The 20612-nt window shown below is 45.7% G+C and overlaps 1 protein-coding gene across 1 annotated transcript in view; it reads right to left on the reverse strand.

Moving 5' to 3' along the window:
* Nucleotides 1-19590, reverse strand: part of LOC144933866 (uncharacterized) — a 69330-nt gene extending 49740 nt beyond the window's left edge. The window contains exons 1-2 of the mRNA XM_078859109.1: nt 19306-19590; nt 8145-8223 (exon numbers count right to left, since the gene is read on the reverse strand). Coding sequence (XP_078715235.1) covers nt 8145-8148 — 4 coding nt within the window. The 5' untranslated portion in view covers nt 8149-8223; nt 19306-19590. The remainder of the gene's footprint in view (nt 1-8144; nt 8224-19305) is intronic.
* Between the last annotated feature and the right edge of the window lie 1022 nt (nt 19591-20612).

Consider the following 20612-nt stretch of genomic DNA (forward strand, 5'->3'; position numbering starts at 1 on the left):
GATGGTGGAGCGGTTGGCGCGCACCGCACAATGAACACGGCGGCCGGGCTTTGATTCCTGGCCACGGCTAACGTCACTGGCAAGTGACGTGCAAATTAGTTCTGGGTGCCCCCCCCCCCTTTCCATCAACCCGCGCTCAGCAAGGTGGTGGAACACGGTCAAACAAACTCCCCCGGGAGCGGCACGGCGCGGGGCAACCTTCACGCGCGATCTCATTAGAAGGGGTTCGAATTATATTTCTACGTCGAGATAATTGGTGGGAAATTAGGGGTGGAAAGACGCGTCGATTAAATATTGACTCTTAAGTTCACAATGTAGGCATCGACCCGCGCGTTTAAGAATTCATGTGTTTTCGATCCTCTGCATTTTATCTAATTGTGACTGTCACCGCCCGCAGCCACACGAGCCGCTACATTTCCCTCCAAAGTGAAAGAGCGACACGTATCGATTCTTTCATCGAAGCGTGACCAAATCGTGACCGTTCAATGCATTGCAATGAATTACCTGCGAGGAGAGGGAGGGGAGTGAGCGTTGGTGGTGGGGGGGTGACTCATTCCTTCCTCGAATAGAAACGTGGGATGGACGTGTCATGTCCGAGTGACCGAGGGGTAGTGCCGTTGCCACGTGCGGCATTATGATGCCGGATTAATAATAATTCCTGGCCAGAATCGGGATAAGGGAGGACTGTAAATCTTGACTTAAAGCTTTCGTGACTGCAGAAATTCATAGTCTTTGGGTCTTTCGGTAAAAACAAACACAAGCGATCGTCATCATGATGACGATCGCTTGTGTTTTGATCGAAACGTCGTAGTTTTTGTTTATTTTAATTTTTATTAATTGGAACCTATCTACGTGACTTTACCGAAAGACCCAAAGAATAAGGGAGGACTGTGTTTAAGGCTCCGGAGTTGCATGTGGCTCTTTAAAGGACTTGCTGCTTCGTGGCCGTGATTTATGAAGGACCACACCGTCTCGTATTCACCACCACAGTGCATTGTGGCTCTTGATATATATAGATTTTTTTTAACCGAATTCGAAGGAGAAAAATGTTTCTTGCTGTTATTTTGGTGGCCGACCCCTGGGCTAGGAGGTAAACAGGGTTAGGGTTGAGGTTGTAATGTTATGGGTAAGGTTGGAATTAGGAATTAGGGATAGAAGTTTGGGTTAGGGTTATGGACTAGGCTTAGGGATGGGTAGAGTTGAGGGGGAGGACTAGGGTTAGGGTTAGCGTTGGGTTGGGATTCATGGGTTAGGGTCAAGTTCAAGCTGGGGTCAGGTGAGGGTCTGTCTTAAGGTTATAAGGTCACAGTCAGTGTTAGGTGTTAGTAGTAGGGTTAGGATAAGGACAGCATTTATATTTCTCAACTTCATGCATGGCGCACTGAGATCCCTGAATGGATTGCGCCGTATACATGCGAGTAATTATTATGAAGGGATAGGCCCTTTCAGAGTTTGGATATTTCGCACTTATCTGGAAAGCAGTGAACCTTCAGATCAGGTCTATACTCCGTTTTGTCGGCTTTCTCTTGCGTATATTTAATGGTGTAAACATATAAACCAGGCTCACAACATTATCGAAACCTCACATTTTAAATAACTTGCTACTCCAGCTTATGACACAACAACTAGTCATGAGACGGCTGATGCAATTTGCATTCATCAGTATCGAATTACACTCAATGAAAGTAATTTCAGGCTGAAACGATCTTTTTTTGGATATGTTCAAATTAAACTGTAGATGCCAAGGCCACACACTTTTTTTTAACTCTCTGTTCGCTTTAATTCCGTATCTATAATAGGAGTGAGTGGAGAGAGCGGGGTGTTTTTATTTTATTTTCTTCATGGCATGACGATAGCTGCCGACAGCCCAGACAACGGTGCCCAAGAGCTGGAACAAACGAGCTCTGGCTGTACTATGGGAACCTCATTTGCCAGTAAAAATATGATTATTGGTCCAACCCATGTGAGACTAGGCCAGGGGTCTGCAACCTTTAAGACATAAAGAGCCACTTGGACCCGTTTCCGAAGGAAAAAATAAACTGGGAGCCGCAAAACCATTGCAACATTTAAAACAAATATAACACTGCATATATTGTTTCTTACCTTATTGCTATATACAGGATCGTGCAGTCAGCTGTCAATCTGAATAAAAAAAGGACTTTTTCACTTAACAATGTAAAATATATTTTTGCAAATTAATAGCTAAATTACCTGGTTAATGGGATTTTTGCTCCTGAACCTCAGTGCACAGTGTCTGCACATCAGGGCTGTAAGACGTCACCTTCATTTTCACACAGGCTTGCAAGCTGTCATCTGTGAGGCGTGATCGATGTTTGTTTTTAATATAGTTCATGTTGGAGAAGACCTGCTCACATACATATGTGGAGCCGAAGATCGACAGGACTCCAAATGCATACTTTTTCATGTTTATATAAGTGTTGGGGATGGCATTCCATGTTTCGAATACAAGTTTGTCCTGTTTGGGAAGGTTTTCAATATCACTCCATTTATGATTCTGAGCCAGAATGGCCTTCTGACGGGCAACATCCTCAAGAGTAGCGGTCAAGCATTTGAACTTGGACACCCATATATCTTTGTCGGCTATATCGGCCAGTTCCATCTCAAGATCAGGTTGACTTACACCTGCAAATGCAGTCATATTCAATAGGGATGGATCGATCGCCAGGGGAGTGACAGGGAAGGATAATGTCGTTTTTTCCTCTCTGAACTCACAGAATCGTTTCCCAAACGAACTTTGCATTGTAGTGATTGCAGACTTGAAATATTCCAAATTTATCGTATCATGACTTTGTTTGAACTCTCTCAAAGAGGGAAAGTGAGACAGTGTACCTCTCTGTAAATCTTTGACAAACACTGTCAACTTGCGCTCGAATGCCAAAACCTCCTCCAGCATGTGCAGGGCTGTGCCTCCTTTCCCCTGAAGGGTTGTATTTAGCGTGTTTAGATGTGCTGTCATGTCTACCATAAAATGTAATTTTTCCAGCCACTCTGGCTGTTCCAGCTCAGCAAAGGTGAGCTCTTTGCTGTTTAGGAAGGTTTTTACTTCTTCCAAACATGTGACAAAGCAACGGCAACGTTATTGCCTGTCACCGGGCGGGCAGTGTGGAGCGGAGCGGCGACCTGTCAGCAGCGGCAACGCCAGAGCAGGTGTCACAGTGCGCCTCCTCCCATCGCTAGCATCCGCCCCGGAGCCGCGGTCAAGGTTCAAAAGAGCCGCATGCGGCTCCGGAGCCGCAGGTTGCCGACCCCTGGACTAGGCTCTAAGGAAAGCTGTCTCGGGTGTGGACCAATCAACTTCAAGGACAGTGCACATTATCAGAGTTATGTCTTTTGTTTGTATTATGACTGCAGGTATTGCGGTCTATGCAAACATGACTCCTTGTAAAAAGGTGTCAGTTTTGTTGCCAGATAGAAGGGTCAAAAACGAGCTCTGGCTGCTCAAGGCTTCGGAGACACGCAGAGAAATGCTGCAATGCATGGCACCCGCCGGGCTGTCTGTGGCAACGTCTCCGACAGGTGTCAAGCCTCGTCTCCTTGAGCGTGCCCCCTTTTTGCTGGGGCCACAAACACAATTTCACTTTGTTTTGTTGTTGTTGCTGTTGCCGTCCGTAAGTGTTCGGTCCGGTCATTAAACCGGTGGTTCGATCCAACGTTCCAACCGTCGTCGTCATTATAGGGGGAGCCGATGATGCGTTCAACGTTTGAGCGATGTGCTTGTTGGGGTTTTCCCCAGCTCCGAAGAGCGCGGGTCGTGCAGTGTAGTTAACGGGCCGTCCTCCACCTTGATTTTAGGCGCTGCTTAGAAATAACGAACAGTCGGCGTAAGACGGAATGAAATAATGAACGTCAATGTTTGTAGCGAAAAACAACACTGGCTGGAGGAGGTGGTGGTCTTATTTCTTGAGCACCGATTTGCTTAAAGACTAAAAACATTAATAGAAAAAAATGTAATATGCCCTCACGGCTGTCAGTTTTTAAATAATAACAATTATGTACGGCACTTAGTAAAGCGACTTCCAGATGGAGGCCTCCGCAGGACGTGTCAGACAGAGGTTATTTGACCGTACTTCACCACGCCGTTAGTGAAGGGGGGGGCGAGTTGAGAACCGGCTCAGCTACGACTCGCCACTGATTAGCCGTGTCCGCGAATCAAACCTAAGTCCCCGGGTTCTAAGCTAATTGTGTTCCCCGCTGCGCCGCCGCTGTAACATCAAATACGGCGCCTCACCTCAAGCGTCACGTTTAATGCAAATGAGGAATAATCATCGCGAGCCGTGCATCTCCACCCGCGTCCTTACGACCCCCTCTGGTGCGGCATTGCACGATTGCTGACCGTTAGGTACAAGCGGTGCCTTTGTGGCCTCATCTGCATATGAATGAGCAAGCACTCTTCTTCGGAGCGAAGACAGCTCCCTTTCTCGCAGCTATCGTTCCATCCCCTTGAGGTTAGGTCCTTTCTCGGAAAATGTCCCAGAGCCGCTCCGAACAAGGGCCGTTTGCCCGAAACGTCAGCCCTCATCTGCGTACTTTGCCGTCCGTAAGATGGTTCTATTGTGATCGTTGTCATCGCCGCTGTTGTCGAATACAAGTGTGTTGTTGTTGCAGTGTGCACTACTGCCAGCTTTGTGTTTACTTATGAATGGAACAGATCAGTAATCACGGAAAGCTGCACTATGAGGTGGGGGCTAGGGCACTGCAGTTTGAAAAAGCTGATTGAGAGTTGTGCTTTGTCAGGCCGAGAGAGAGAGAGCCCACTTCTAATCAATGATGCATGTGTACAGTACAAATGATCTGCATTTAAGCAACCTGGCATGGGATATTCACGTGTGTATAATGTATATGATTATCTTTGCAACAAAACTGAAACCTTTTTTTTGCCAGAAAAAAAAAAGGTGGAAAATCCTATTATTATATTTTGGTACTGGCAAAGGAGGTCTAATGATGATTATCTTGATTAAGCTACACGTGTATATGGAGGAGCACGAGTGCAGTGATTGTGGAACTGCACTTTGAACCGGACCACCCGATTTCGATGACCAGCCACAGGTGACACGAGTGATGAGTGACTTCTGCATGGACACAAGCCCACCACGACCGACACAGCCTCATTAAACCTTCACCAATACTTATTGACCAGCGTGGTGAAGTACGGTCAAACAACCCTGCGTGACCCCACATGGCACGGGGGGGAGAGACCTTCATATAGCAGTGGATTAAATGAGGGCTGAAATTGTATAAACTTTAAATTTAATTTGTTTTATATTTGTCTAGACTTTACTTTCTGCAGATTCCAACAGTTACGTCGATATATTGTCAAAAATGTTCTTCTCAAAGTGACCCCCAAACTTTTCACGAAGCGTTAACATAAATTGGATTCTTACAGAGGTTGTTTTTCTTGTGACACGGTGTGCAGAACGCAGAGCCATTCCAGGCCGATGCATCGGGCTCACTTGACGAGCTTGTTACGCGATCGCGGGGTTAGTGTGGTGCGCTCGTGTCAGGAATTCACGCCACCTCAATAGCTCAGCCCCTTGATTGTTTGCGTAGCCCCGGTCTCAGCGCAAGGCCGTAATCTGTCTCTCTGTCCGGCGAGTAAAATGGCCAATCTGCGTTCTCTTATTGGAGACCTCACGTCAAAATACGTGAAATCGTGTATACGGATCCCTGGCAAGCCATGCAAGCGTAATGACTGCAGTGGCAATCACGAGTGGTACCAGATTTAAAAAACGTGTCGCTCTTTCAATCGTCTCGTGTGCATTGCCAAACGTTGTGGTATTGCTGCTACATTCATATCACATCTGAGAAAATGAAAGCACTTGCGTTAGCCAAAATATTTTTGTGAGAATGATAAAAAAAGACATTTGTATTTCTCAAACGACAGTAAATTTACTTTGGCACACTCATCAACATCACTGTGGCCTTAAATGAAAACATAAATAACCTGCGACGTTTCCACCAATGCCCTAGCTTGAAAACGAATTTCTTTAGAACTGATTTTTTGTGTTTAGTTTGTTGTCCTTCCCTCGCACCTCCGATTAGCAACGGTTGGCTACGTACGGCGCGAAAGAAGTTAAATATACGTACATGTGCTGTGAAGAAAAGCGATTGTGTGTATTGAGGTGTTTGGTAATTGTGCTTGTGCACCACTGCCAATGCAGCATCAGGAAATTATTTGTGCAATCTGCTTTGAAACAGAGAGCACATGTAGAGTCCAGGAGGTAACCTACAAAACGACTATCCAACTCAAAAGAGCATTATCTTAAAATAACAATCGGTTATACTTAAAAAAAACCTTATAAATAAGTGGATAAATAAAAAAAAAACTTAAGTAAAACTTCATAATGTTGAATGAACATCAGTACACACCTTACTCGTGTATTGCAATAATTTGCAAGTGCTTTGAGAGGTAATACTGCACATCATGTGGGTGGGTGCCCAGGTTCAAATCTGCGGTGTTCAATTGGTTGTACGTAAAATTTTGATTTAAAGCTTTCGTGACTGCAGGGATTCATATTCTTGGTTCTTTCGACAAAGTCACGTAGAAGGGAAATAATAAAATAACTTAAATCTAAAACAATACAAATTCTCACGACGTTTCGACTGCAACACAAGCAATTATCATCAGGTGTGGTATCCACAGCAAGAATTTTTTTTCAAATTTTCTTGCTGTGGATTTTATTATTTCCCTTCTACTTGACTTTACCGAAAGAACCAAGAATATGGTTGTACGTAAGTTTAACTTCTTTCGCACCGTACGTAGCCAACCGTACTAATCGGAGGTGCTGGGGAAGGACAACAAACTAAACACAAAAATCAGTTCTAAAGAAATGAGTTTTCAATTGAGATTTTTTTTAAATCGTTGAAAACCATGCATGCCTATTTACATGCATAATACATATGCTGGGATAAATGCAATGTCTCAACTGTGTATGAAAACGAGTCATGTTGACATTTTCTGGCATCAAACCAATTCCGCTCTCTGCCTTCAAATGTATTTTTTTTTCTCTCTCTCCCTCTTTTCTCTTCCCTGGGCTATAATAGGAGCGTGAGACATACTGGAGCAATATTAAACAGCTTCCTTGGCATATAGAGCTTAAGAAGAGATATTCATCTCAGTATCTTTATATTCAGTGTATCGCTCACACACTTCACGCAGCAATAATAGATTTTCAGTCATTGAAAAACTGGGGGAGAAACTACTCGTTACGTTTACTCCATTAACGTCACTTCGATGTATTTTCTCATTGCGAAGCTTAAAACGCGGCTTTAAATTTGCAACAAATATAAAACCCCTAAGTCTGTTTCAAAATTGGTTTCACAACACCACACAGTCTTTGTCACATTATCACACCCAGGCCTTGCACAAAGAACGATTAAATCATCATCATCAGCAGCAGCAGCAGCCATGTTCTATCCACTGCTGGAAGAAGGCCTCCAGTGTCTTTGCCGTCCCTCTCGGGCTTGCGGTGCCACAATCCATCCCGATCGCATCGCTCCATCTTCGCAGTTGTCACCCTCTCCGGCGTGTTGCCCCTTTTGGGTGCCATTCCATCACCAATCAGCCGTCGTTCCCGGAAGTGATGTGTCATAGCCACACCACATTAATTTCTCTTAACGATCAAGACGATGTCTCTAATATGTGTTCGTTCTCTGATCGACCCGTTCCTCTTTGTGTAATTCCCAGCGTTCAGGTAGCATTCGTCTCCTCTTCACGGCCCTAAGTCAGTGGCGGAAATTCCACGTTCCTATGGTGGGGGAGAGTCTACTCGTAGAACAATCACCGTTGACTTCCACGTAAAGTGATCCTCAATTTATCGACCTCCGAAGGGATGATAGACTGAGTCAATCCTCAACCGGGATTTCAAATCGCAACTTTCCTATTGCGAGCCGCTCACTCTACCCGCTGGGCCACCGATGTGTGGCACGAGTATTTAATCGGCACACACTGCAAATATCCAATTTCGAGTGCACGCCTCCACGAATGCACGCATCGTGAGTCGAAGGACCGACCCCCCCCCCCCCCCCCCCGGTACAAGCGCAATCCAAATGAAACGTGGAAACGTTGCGGTGACATTGGGGCGCTGGGAATTGGTGGCAAGCAGTGGTAGTGGTTGCAGCCTTACTCATGTCAGCGAGAGCGGTCTGCGATCCCACCGGGACGGTCGTGCCTCCGCCGCCAGCGCACCAGCATGTCCCGCGCACCTGCCAAGGCAACGAGCCGGGACACGAGATCATCACCGCGCTCGCACCGACACGCCGACCGGTTAATAGGGAAGTCGGTGTATGGCCCAGTGGCCAAGTTCAGCGCATCTTAATAAAAATACCAGGAATGAGGTTGCCCCCAGTTTACCCGTTGTTGTTGTTGTTGTTTAGTTTACAAAACCCGCTTTTAGCTTTTCCGGTGTGAGTTTGGATTCCAATTCTTGTTACGCGGCGAGATGTCTGATGTTTCGCTCCACGTGCTGCTGGGAGCTTTTTCAGGAAGCTTCCTGAAGGATGCTCTGCAGCACGTGGGGCAGTGACACGGTGCCAAGCAGCAGAGGTGTGGACTCGAGTCATGTGACTTGGACTCGAGTCAGACTCGAGTCATGAATTTGATGACTTGCGACTCGACTTGGACTTGCATAACAATGACTTTGTCCCACCTATGAGATGTGGACTCGAGTCATGTGACTTGGACTCGAGTCAGACTCGAGTCATGAATTTGATGACTTGCGACTCGACTTGGACTTGCATAACAATGACTTTGTCCCACCTATGAGATGTGGACTCGAGTCATGTGACTTGGACTCGAGTCAGACTCGAGTCATGAATTTGATGACTTGCGACTCGACTTGGACTTGCATAACAATGACTTTGTCCCACCTCTGCCAAGCAGCATACGGCCCTGGCCCGGACAGACACAGGCGGGAGAGCTGTTCAGTAAACTCGCGAAGAAAAACCCTGAGCAGATTTAAAACCCTGTTATTTTTACGAACACCAAATTGATTCAGTTCACAGCTTGTAATTGTTACCTTTGAGTGCTCACCAACATATGTTATATTAAAACACAACGTAATGGTATAACGTAACTTAGAATAAACATATCATAAGCAGTGGTTACTGTGCTGTACTAATCTGGGACCGCCTGGCACATGGCGTTTCTGCGCAGCATGGAGACGCAGCTTATAACGAGTCCGAGACATTCGTGAGCTTTACGGGTGCGATTCGAAAAGGTTTTCAGCCTTTTTCTATTTTTTTTGGTGCCCCCCAAAAAAGCCCCATCCACACACTCCCCGTTGAATGCGGAAGCCGGAAAATCTGCGAAAGTTACTTCGAGGACCCACTCTACTGATGCTCGACTTTGACCCCTACGCTTGTGGAGTCAGCGTTTGTCGATTGGGATCGCTGTTCGGTGTCTGGAGGGTGCCACATGGGGGCCGAGCGAACGGCAACTTCAATAGGAGACAATAAATTTGATGTTCCACCGGCTAGGGTTACATAGCTGCTGGTTTAGGCTTCTGAGACAGCCTTCGACACCAGGACAGATGCATGTCAGTTTGTTGTCCTTCCCCCGCACCTCCAGTTAGCACGGTTGTCAACGTGCGGTGCACAAGAAGTTGTATATACATACAAAGGATCAGCTTCACTGTCAATTTTTCGTTGGTTCCTTAAAACTCCCTCGCTTACTCAAACTCTTCTCCCCCCCCCCCGTCCCTTCTCCACCATAAACTCCATCCCTATTCCCAACTTCTCTCCCCATTCATCACACTCACTCATTGTCATTTTCATCATCGTTTATTTCATGCATAATCATAGTCATGTACTACCATCCTTCTTATCAACTCATCTCATCACACTTCCGCTCTGAAAATAGCTTATTCTTTGTCAAGAAATGCATGGCATGCATGAAGAGTGAAGCAATTAATCTCTGACTATACATGCGTTCGGGATATTTTCACGTACGATATGGCTCAAGTTGGTTTAACGTTGGACTAGAGGCCATTTGGTCTCGAGGTCAAATACCAGACGCGGTCTTCTCAGCACGTCTTTCCTCCCAAGCCAGTAAAGTGAGCCCAATCTGGTGAGTAAACCCACCATCAATGGGTGTCCTGTGAAAGGACAAGAGCCTCACCGCAAAGAACGAGGAACTGGTACCAATCACTCAAAAAAACCAACAAGGGACAATGTACAGATGAGCGCTACCCAAAGTGTTGAAGTGCGAGGGACACTGATATTATCTGATTCTATTTCAGTAGCATTATTATACTGCAATGTGTATCCATGAAGACCTTTCTTCCCCCTCCTCCTCTTAGATGTTTACGAAACAGATTTCGCAGTGGCAAGATATTTTGTCCCTTCCCTGGTATACAGGGGGTTCGTGCGTTCAATCCCTGACACCTGTATATTTGGAGTTTGCATGTTTTCTCCGTAGTCGCGTGGATTTTTCACCGGGCCCTCTGGTTTTTCCCCTCCACATTTAGAAATACAGTATTCGTTTGGAGTTATTTGGTTGCTATACATTTCCACAGGATAAGCCACTTCGTTGGGCTATCATTTGTGGCCAGGTCACTTCTGAAAAAAAGTTACATAGCTCAGTGGGCCTTACCTGGTAAAATAAATAGTTACCGCTGGACTGAAGGCCACTTATTTACTGAACACTACTCATATTTCCAAAAACATTTGAGACATTTAATATATGTGTAGTGGTTAGCGCACTGCACTATGAACCCAACCATCTGTTTGATTCCATGCTATAGCCCACATCAGTGGCAAGTGATACCAGAACTGGTCACCAACTCACACTAACCAGTGTGGTGGAGTATGGTCATACGTGATTGACATGTAGAGGAGAGGCCTTTACCCAGCAGTTTGTACATTTTAATTTATTTTTCGTCATTGTCCACGTCAGTGTGCTTCGCAACGAATAGAGGCATATGATCATGTGTTACGTGTGATTTTCAGCCCAGGGTTAGAGTCTACGGCTAATGTTTAAAGTTTAGTACAGTTCTGTACATGGTAATAACATGCAGTATACTCTTTGGTTCGTTCGGTAAAGTCACGTAGGTATAAAATAAAATAAATCACGAAGTTTCGGGCGCAACACAAGCGTCCGTCACCAGGTGGGAATCCACTCTTTGGTTCTTTCACATGATGACGGACGCTTGTGTTGCGCCCGAAACGTCGTGATTTATTTTATTTTATACCTACGTGACTTTACCGAAAGAACCAAAGAGTATGGATTCCTGCATTCACGAAAGCTTCAAATCAACATGCAGTATATGCGTATACTATCAGTGTTAGTAAGAGCTCGACGGCACACGATTGCTAAATTCCAGTTTTCGAACGTAACTAATTCCAGGGGCTGCGTCACGGTGCACTGTGCACTGTGGTTCACGGAGCAAGACCGGGGTGGCGATTTAAAAACTGGTGAGGCAGGATCAGCCACTCCCGAGGGTTGCATTCCTCCAGTGTCGGCCAGGCCTCTCTTCCGCACACACCTATGGGGTGCGCGGTGTCACACCGCTCAAGTAAACAAATCTGCTTTGCCCACAATAGAGGGAGGGGGGGGGTAGATCGCATAAATATAAATGTGTCGTTAAACCCGCCACCACCCGACCCAGCCGCTTAATAAGGTTTGTCACGTAAACAAAACGTGGCCAATTCGTTGCTAGTACAGCACACCGGTGTGTTGGAGAGTAAATCCACAACATCCACAATTCGAGTAGAACGTTTCGCCGGTAATTACAACCAGCATCATCAGGCGACAGCCAGAGTTACGGAGAAATATTCCTGTTTCGGTCTTAAATAGAGGGATGACGACATTTATAATCACGCGATCCAACCTAAAACCCTCTATTATGGACTAAATCTACATATTTCGATTTAAAGCTTTCGTGACTGCAGAGATTCATCTTCTTGGTTCTCTCGGTAAAGTCACGTAGAATGGAAATAATAAAATAATTGAAATAAAACATAATAAAATAATTCTCACGACGTTTCGGCCACAACGCAAGCAGCCGTCCTCAGGTGCGTTGTGGCCGAAACGTCGTGAGAATTATTTTATTATGTTTAATTTTTATTATTTTATTATTTCCATTCTACGTGACTTTACCGAAAGAACCAAGAAGATAAATCTACATGCTCAGAAATGCATTTTACAGAGCTCAGCCCCAGATGGCTCCAGCTGAGACCAAGAACACGCTGTATCGTACAGTGTACCCCATTAAAAGCCACTGATAACAACTCATGGAAACGGCACAATCCAGGTGAGCACGACAGCATGCCCTCACTGGTGGCAATTACCGTCGAGTTAAATTCCCACTCCTAATTCGCGCTGCCTGCCTTTGTGGTCGACAGAGACCAAGCGGAATGAGTACGCACGCAAGGCGTACTCAAATAAAGTTTGAAAGTCAAAGATAAAAACTTCTCAAAAGCCTACCGGGTGTATTATCTGATTTAACCTCACAACAACAAGTGACGTGTATATATCAGGGGATACTAGCAAATCATGGTGTTTAAATTCATGCTACGTTCTATGTTCATACAAACTCTAGCAGTGGATCAATCGTGGCTGTGATGATGATGATATACACACGGACAGCGAAGGGCAATGGGAGGAAGTGGCGTAGTGATTATTGCACCGAGCTGTGAGCCACGGGCAACCAGAGAACATTTCCTGGCCGGTGGCGAACCGCTCCTGGGGCCAAAAACTTCACCCACCCGCACTGACCCCAGCGTGCTGACGCACGGTCTCAAGCAGCTCGTTTGTCTGACACGGCAAGTGGGCGGGGGGGGGAGAGGCTTCGGGCAGCGGGAAGTGACTTGACGAATGGACTTTAGATTATGGCTACCGATCTTAACACGCCAATGATGAACGTCGCGTTGTCACCGTTGCGGTAAAGAGAAGAACAATTTAACCAGCACGTGAACGGATTAATTTGTGAATACGTAGTGAATGCGAGGCTCGAGCCAGGGTTTTGACATTCTTAAGAGGCTCATCAAGAGGTGGGCATCTGTGAAAAAGACTGGAACACGTGTGTGGAAAAAAGAGATTTCTAGCTCATCGGATTCCTCCAGAATAAATGTTCCGATCCTGAACAGGTGACGACGATGGCAATCTCGACGTCACACACGCACAGGATTCGGACAAAACACCGTGTGACACCTTGGGACTGAATCACGAGTTTAGCTGCCAAACGAGATAAGGGCGGCGAGATGGGCGATACTGTTGTTAAATACCACAGAAAGCACGTCTCTTTAGCTCGTAAAAGACCCTTTTCGTTTATGATCTGACTAAAGTCTCTGCCCCTTTATATCCAGTGAGTTTCGATTTAAAGCTTTCGTGACTGCAGGGATTCATCTTCTTTGTTCTTTCGGTAAAGTCACGTAGAATGGAAATGATGAAATAATAAAAATAAAACATAATAAAATAATTCTCACGACGTTTCGGCCACAACGCAAGCAGCCGTCCTCAGGTGGAGACCAGGTCTGTCGAGACTCTGTCTTCTCGACAGACGCTGTCTTCTCGACAGACATGTTCTCCACCTGAGGACGGCTGCTTGCGTTGTGGCCGAAACGTCGTGAGAATTATTTTATTATGTTTTATTTTTATTATTTCCATTCTACGTGACTTTACCGAAAGAACCAAGAAGATGAATCCAGTGAGTTGGTAATGAACGGCTTCCAGCGGTGAATGGTGTTCAGGTGCGCACAACAATAATAAAACCTGCATCACGGGTTTAATTATTGTTTTTGTTAAATGTCGTTTCCATGACTTATTAGCGGTGGCTTCTAATGGGGGTGCACTGTACGGTATAGCGTGCTCTTTGTATCAGCTGGAGCCGTCTGAGGCTGAGCTCCGCAAAATACATTCTGAGTATGTCGATTTTTCTTCTTGGTTCTGTCGGTAAAGTCACGTAGAAGGGAAATAATAAAATAATAAAAATAAAACATAATAAAATAATTCTCACGACGTTTCGACCACAACGCAAGCAGCCGTCCTCAGGTGAAGAACAGGTCTGTCGGAAAGACAGCATCTGACGTTTCACCGGTAATTACAACCAGACGCTGTCTTTTACGACAGACCTGTTCTTCACCTGAGAACGGCTGCTTGCGTTGTGGCCGAAACGTCGTGAGAATTATTTTATTATGTTTTATTTTTATTATTTTATTATTTCCCTTCTACGTGACTTTATCGAAAGAACCAAGAAGATGAATCCCTGCAGTCACGAAAGCTTTAAATCGAAATATGTAGATTTTATCCATAATGAAGGATGTTGTATTAGATCGTGTGAATCTATATATATAAAATCGCAAATCTGTCTGTCTGTCCGTCTGTCTGTCTGTGTGTGTGTCTGTCTGTCTGTGTGTGTGTCTGTCTGTGTGTGTGTCTGTTTGTCTGTGTGTCGCCGGACCATACGCAGTTTCATTGGACGGCGGTTGCCCCTGGCAACGGGTAGCGACGCATTCGCTGCGGGGTGGACGCCATTTTTAATTCCCGTTAAAAATATGCGCACGCATTAACACGCGACTCTGAGGTAAATTCATCAAAGTTTCACGTCCTCTTCACTCCCCCCCCCACCACAATCTGTGCAATTACTATTATAGGGTCGGTAGATAATACAATTATAGCGATTAGACAGTATTATTGTAGCGCGGGGGAGGGGGGGGGGGTAACGGCCCCTGTACCCAGCCTCAGCCAGGTGGGCAATTTAGGCGAGGCCGGAGGCTCTGCACGGTACTAGGCCTCGACACCCCACCACACTATAGGCCGTACATATTACTGCACAGCGGCCCAGGAGATCGTGGCTGGGGGGGGGGCAGGGGTAGCAGCCCATCTGTGTATATATGTAAGGTTATTAAGAAATATATTTTCACCCGGGCAACGCCGGGTACTTATGCTAGTATATATACATAAATATCCCTCCAAGACAGAAACAGAAGGATTTCTCCGTAACTCTGGCTGTCGCCTGATGATGCTGGTTGTAATTACCGGTGAAACGTCGTACTCGAATTGTAAATGTTGTGGATTTACTCTCCAACACACCGGTGTTGCTGTGCTCGTAACGAATTGGCATGTTTCGTTTACGTGACAAACCTTACTAATTGGCTGTGTCGGGTGGTGGCGGGTTTAACGACACATTTTAAATTTACGCGATCTTACCCAAGCACCTCTATTGCGGATAATATTGGTCGCGAAAGCCTACGTGTTATATAGATTTAGCATTAGTTGATGTTATTTTAGCTAAAAAATATAATCGGTACTCTTCTTCCAAGTCTATGTTCCCACGCCTTTACCACCCCGCATTGACCAGCGTGGTGAAGTATGGTCATCCAAACATTCACTTGATGCAAGGGATGAGACGTGTAATTACGCAATGTGATTTGGCAGGAAATAGAAATGATGCAGATGCGTCATTTCAAAATAAATAAATAAATGCTCACATCAACAACCACTGCTAAACTATGTTGAAGTGTTTTCCGGATTGCCACTAATGTGGATGGGTAGCAGAGAAAACACCGATCAATAGATTCATATTGATTCTTTAAGCTCACGATATGTGCATCTAAACCCATTTGTAAGAATGGATGATGGTTTTCTGCTAATGTATTCTGCATGTAATGGGTTTGGGTGTGTTTTGTAGTCTGGCCGGGTGGCTCGCAATCGGAAGTTCAAATCCTGCTTGGAGGTTGTTGACTCAGCCCATCATCCCTCCGGGTTTCTAGACAAGAAGTAAACCGCCTTGTGGCACCCAGATACATTTGGAATTGCCACCACTGGCTCATTTGAGCAGGACATCACGTTCACGTCAACACATTCACCCGATCCATCTAGCCACTCTAGGCCACCGCATTTACTTAATTCATGATAATCATCAACCGTGCTCAATCCACTGCTGGATGAAGGCTTCCCCAATCCGCTGCCACCTCTCTCACGATCCCGCGTTTTAATGGCTCACCCCAGCGCCGGGATGCAAGCATGATTTAATCGCTCCATCTCCCCGTTAAGGGCCTTCCTCTCGGACGCGTTCCATTCCTTGGCTGTCCCCGAGTTACGATTCTTGACCCATCGGCCATCATCCATTCTAGGGGACGTCGTCACCTGTCCAAGCCCCACTGACTTGTCTTACAATCGGGGTGGTTTGTCAATCATTTCACCCCCACTGATGAGTTAGTTCGACCGTATTTTCCGGGATTATAAGACGCACCATAAACGTATGCCTGGGTGTCATTAAAGTTACTCTATACCAATCTGGTCACACGCACACACACACCCCTACCGGATTATAAGACGAACCCGCATCCACCCACCCATACACACACACACCCCATACACACACACCCACCCATACACACACACATACACACACACACCCATACACACACACACACCCATACACACACACCCCCATACACACACACACACACACCCATACACACACACACCCCATACACACACACATACACACACCACACACACACACCCCATACACACACACACCCCATACACACACACGTTTTACTTGACAGTGCAGGGAAAGTGTGCGTCTGTGTAATCGGGAGAATACGGTAAGCAGTGTTACGTTTATCTTCTTGGTTCTTTCGGTAAAGTCACGTAGAAGGGAAATAATACAATAAAAAAAATAAAACATAATAAGAGAGAATTATATAATTTTATTATATTATTATATTATGTTTTATAATTATTTCCCTTCTACGTGACTTTACCGAAAGAACCAAGAAGATGAATCCCTGCAGTCACGAAAGCTTTAAATCGAAATTCAGTGTTACGTTTCTTGTCTTCATTCCTCAGGTTGCCATTCTAATCTTTGTGGCTGCACATGTTCGCCAAGGAGCAGGAAAAACAAGTGTCGCATCTTGCCAGGCAGCAAATGGGCTGCAGTAGAATGTGGAAAAAAATGCCTCCTTATCTCGGCATCCCACGAGCAGTGCATTCTCTGTTCGTTACAATAAACACGGCATGCTGGTGGAGCTTTCGCAAACGTTTCTCAATCAATCCACTGTTGGATACGAACATAAGCCTCCACAGGAAGTGTTGTTTTGTTGGTCACGGGGGTTGCTGACCATACTTCACCAAGCTGATCCGTGCGGGTTGATGATTGAATGGGATTTCATTGATCCTAGATTTGTAGGGATTTAATTGGTCAACATTGTCGGGTGGCTAGTTTTTGCTCCCGTATTTTGTTCCGAAAGCTTTGCAGTAGACGTGTCTCCGATGCGTCTCACACGCTCACAAGAGGTGAATTAATGTATTCAATATTTACTGCTTGTTTTAGTTGACACACGTAGAGGCCACATATACATTCATATTAAACGAATTATTTTTATTTTTTATAAAAATATCGATCGGCTGAAAATTGCAAAAACCTTTATTAATCAATGTTCACACACTTAAATTTCGATTTAAAGCTTTCGTGACTGCAGGGATTCATCTTCTTGGTTCTTTCGGTAAAGTCACGTAGAAGGGAAATAATGAAATCATAAAAATAAAACATAGTAAAATACAATTCTCACGACGTTTCGGCCACAACGCAAGCAGCCGTCCTCAGGTGAAGAACAGGTCTGTCGGAAAGACAGCGTCTGACAGACCTGTTCTTCACCTGAGGACGGCTAATTGCGTTGTGGCCGAAACGTCGTGAGAATTGTATTTTATTATGTTTTATTTTTTTTATTATTTTATTTTTTCCCTTCTACGTGACTTTACCGAAAGAACCAAGAAGATGTTCACACACTTATTCAATTACACTTCGTACAATAGCAGTACAGTCGTTTGGTTTTCATAGTAGCACTCCCCTCCCATTCACTAAGCCGCACTGACCAGCGTGGTGAAGTATGGTCAGCCACAGCCCCCCCTCCCACGCCACAGACGACACGTCATTTGCACGCCTTAATCTAGGTTGTACATTTTATTGTAATAATTATATTATCACCATTAATTCTTTAATCTACACATGACGCGATTATTCGTGTTTATTCGTTCGGGACCACGGATAAATGGAGTTATTCGGCAAATTATTCCCATTATGCGTTCCCTGATCGCGCTCGACGGATAAACGAATCCCATAGTTATCGACCCCGAATATTTGGATAAAAGAAGTTTGTTTATTTACGTGGATCAGCATTTCACAAACTACAACTTAAATATCACGTATCGCTGCACTGTGTATATATGTAGCCCGAATACATCAATACTGCGCGTAACAAACGGCACTGAATTGTTTAAATAAACAATTCAATGTTCACACACTTATTAAATTGTTTAAATAAAACAATGCATTAGTCCGCCTGCTGTATTGTTTCACCCGGGGATAATGGCTTGTGTTGCTATCGAAACGTCGTGATCTATGATTTTTAAAATCCTTTATATTAATTTCGCTTGCTTGCTTACGACCGTGCAAATATTTCGGTCGTTTTTTAACCCACTTCCCGTGATCCAATCGAGCTGACATTTTCCACACAGACTCGTTGTGCGTGACAATTAATGTTCGTGAAATTTTTTTCCAAAATTTTACACTTTTTAGAAAAAAAATATTATATTTAATTACCAATTGCTTAATGGTGCAATGCAATCATCTGACCCATAGGTGGCAGCCATCTCAAGCCAGAGGACGAGAGGACTCTAGCCGCCACGCATATAAAGGATTTATAGTGAAAAACTTTTTTTTTACGGGTTATACTTGTTCTACCCTGCACGTGACTTTACCGAAAGAACCAAAGAGTAAAGTTAGTACGTTTTACCGGCTTTAACTGTTAATACTCTACTCACGGTTGATTATGTAAACAGTGACGAGCTCTAAGGTAGCGTGTGCTGTGTGTACCAAAGGGGAGTATTGCTTCATCAAGTTGTATACAGTGCTGTCAATCTACGCCGGGTACGAACACAAGTCACGGCTCAAAGGATGCGATCAGAGGTCTCTGGGTTAAATCTCCACACCGGACGAGGGAGACGACGTCAAAAACAACGAAATTATCCATCTCAACCGGCGGTTTCTCCCACGACAAATGACAACCGTTTGTCTATCCACCGCTGGTCGGATTCGTTTGACCATACTTCACCCGTTACTGGTCAATGCGGCTTAGTGAAGTATCTGGGGGGTGGAATAATGACCCAGCCAGGTGCGGTTCAGATCACGCTCCACTGACGTTATGTCACGAACGCCGTGGGACGGGGGAGTCGAACCCAGCTTGTTGGTGGTTTGGGGGTGTCGGGGAGCGTTCAAGCGCACAAATCCACCGCGCCCGCAGCTATCCAGCCAGCCAGCGCTGTCCACTTGAACGTACCTTGAACGTGCCTTTGCAGTGCCGGCTCCGGCGAAACTCAGTAAATCCCCGCGGCTGAGTGCTTCATCTCAAGCCGCGACTTCCAGCGGGTCAAGACAAACGTGCGACAGGCACGGTCGCCCTCCTCCTCCGACGACGATTTGCCACCCCCCCCCACCACTCGCTGTCCGCAACCTCGACTCGGATTTTGTTGACGTCGCTGCGGTGGTTTTGTCACTTGACACACCACCGACCCACTGTCGTGCACCAGCGGCAACTGACACAGTTACCCCCACCCCCGATCCTGTCACCAAAAGTGTGTGTGTGGGGGGGGGTGGTCCAGATGAAGCCCCAAACTTCCGGGGTTGTTCCACCCCTCCACCACCAACACCCAACACTCGGCCACCTTTCAGCCGTTGTCGTTGTGCGCCGCGACCTCATGCGAGCGGTGTGTGGGGCCACAGCACCTCCAGGCGACTCGTGTGCCCCACTGCACAGCGACGAAGAGAGAGAGGAGGAGGGGGGGCCCCGTGGGGCAATCGCGAGAGACCGGCCCAGCCGTGGTGATGGGGCAGGGGAGGTGTCTCTGGCAAGCTGTGCCCGCACCTGTGCAGCGCGCTACCGCCGCCTGCTGCTGCTGCCGCACGAAGCCCCGTGCCTCTGGAACGTGGAGAATGAAGGCCCTCTAAGAGAGAAGAGCTTCTTAAAATGTTTTAGGGCCCGGGGATCACTCAGCCAATGCACCACTCAGATCCCCTCTACCCCCTCCCAGCCAGCCCTAGTGACAACACGCATTCACTTCTATCTCTAAATACCAGGGATATGAATTGATTAATATTGCCGGGACATAAACATTTTTTTTTTAAACGGCGCTTATAAGGATTTTTTTAAGGTGGGCATTTAGATAGATGTTAGAGTCGGGCAAGTTTTTAATGAGGTTAGTTGATTTAACTTCACTTTTTAATTCAATATCACGAGTAAAATAGTGAATGTCCGAAAGAAAATGTGTGAACAGTGTCATCATGCTGGATTACAGGCGTGCATCGCCACCGCCACCCGACAATGGACTTCATCCGGACCTGGTGGTTTTGCATAATGGTGATGACTCGACCGCGTGTTTTTTGTGTGTTGAAACGTCGCTCAATGACGGTGTATGATCTACTAGCGGTAAGTACCCGGCGTTTCCCGGGCGAAAAAGACAGACACACACACACATCGACTTACACACATCGACTTACACACATCGACTTACACACATCGACTTACACACATCGACTTACACACACACTTTCTATGTACATGAGTCTAGCGGAAGAAGCAAGGAACAC

The sequence above is a fragment of the Lampetra fluviatilis genome, chromosome 8 (assembly GCF_964198595.1).
Source record: "Lampetra fluviatilis chromosome 8, kcLamFluv1.1, whole genome shotgun sequence".
Taxonomy (NCBI): Eukaryota; Metazoa; Chordata; class Hyperoartia; order Petromyzontiformes; family Petromyzontidae; genus Lampetra; species Lampetra fluviatilis.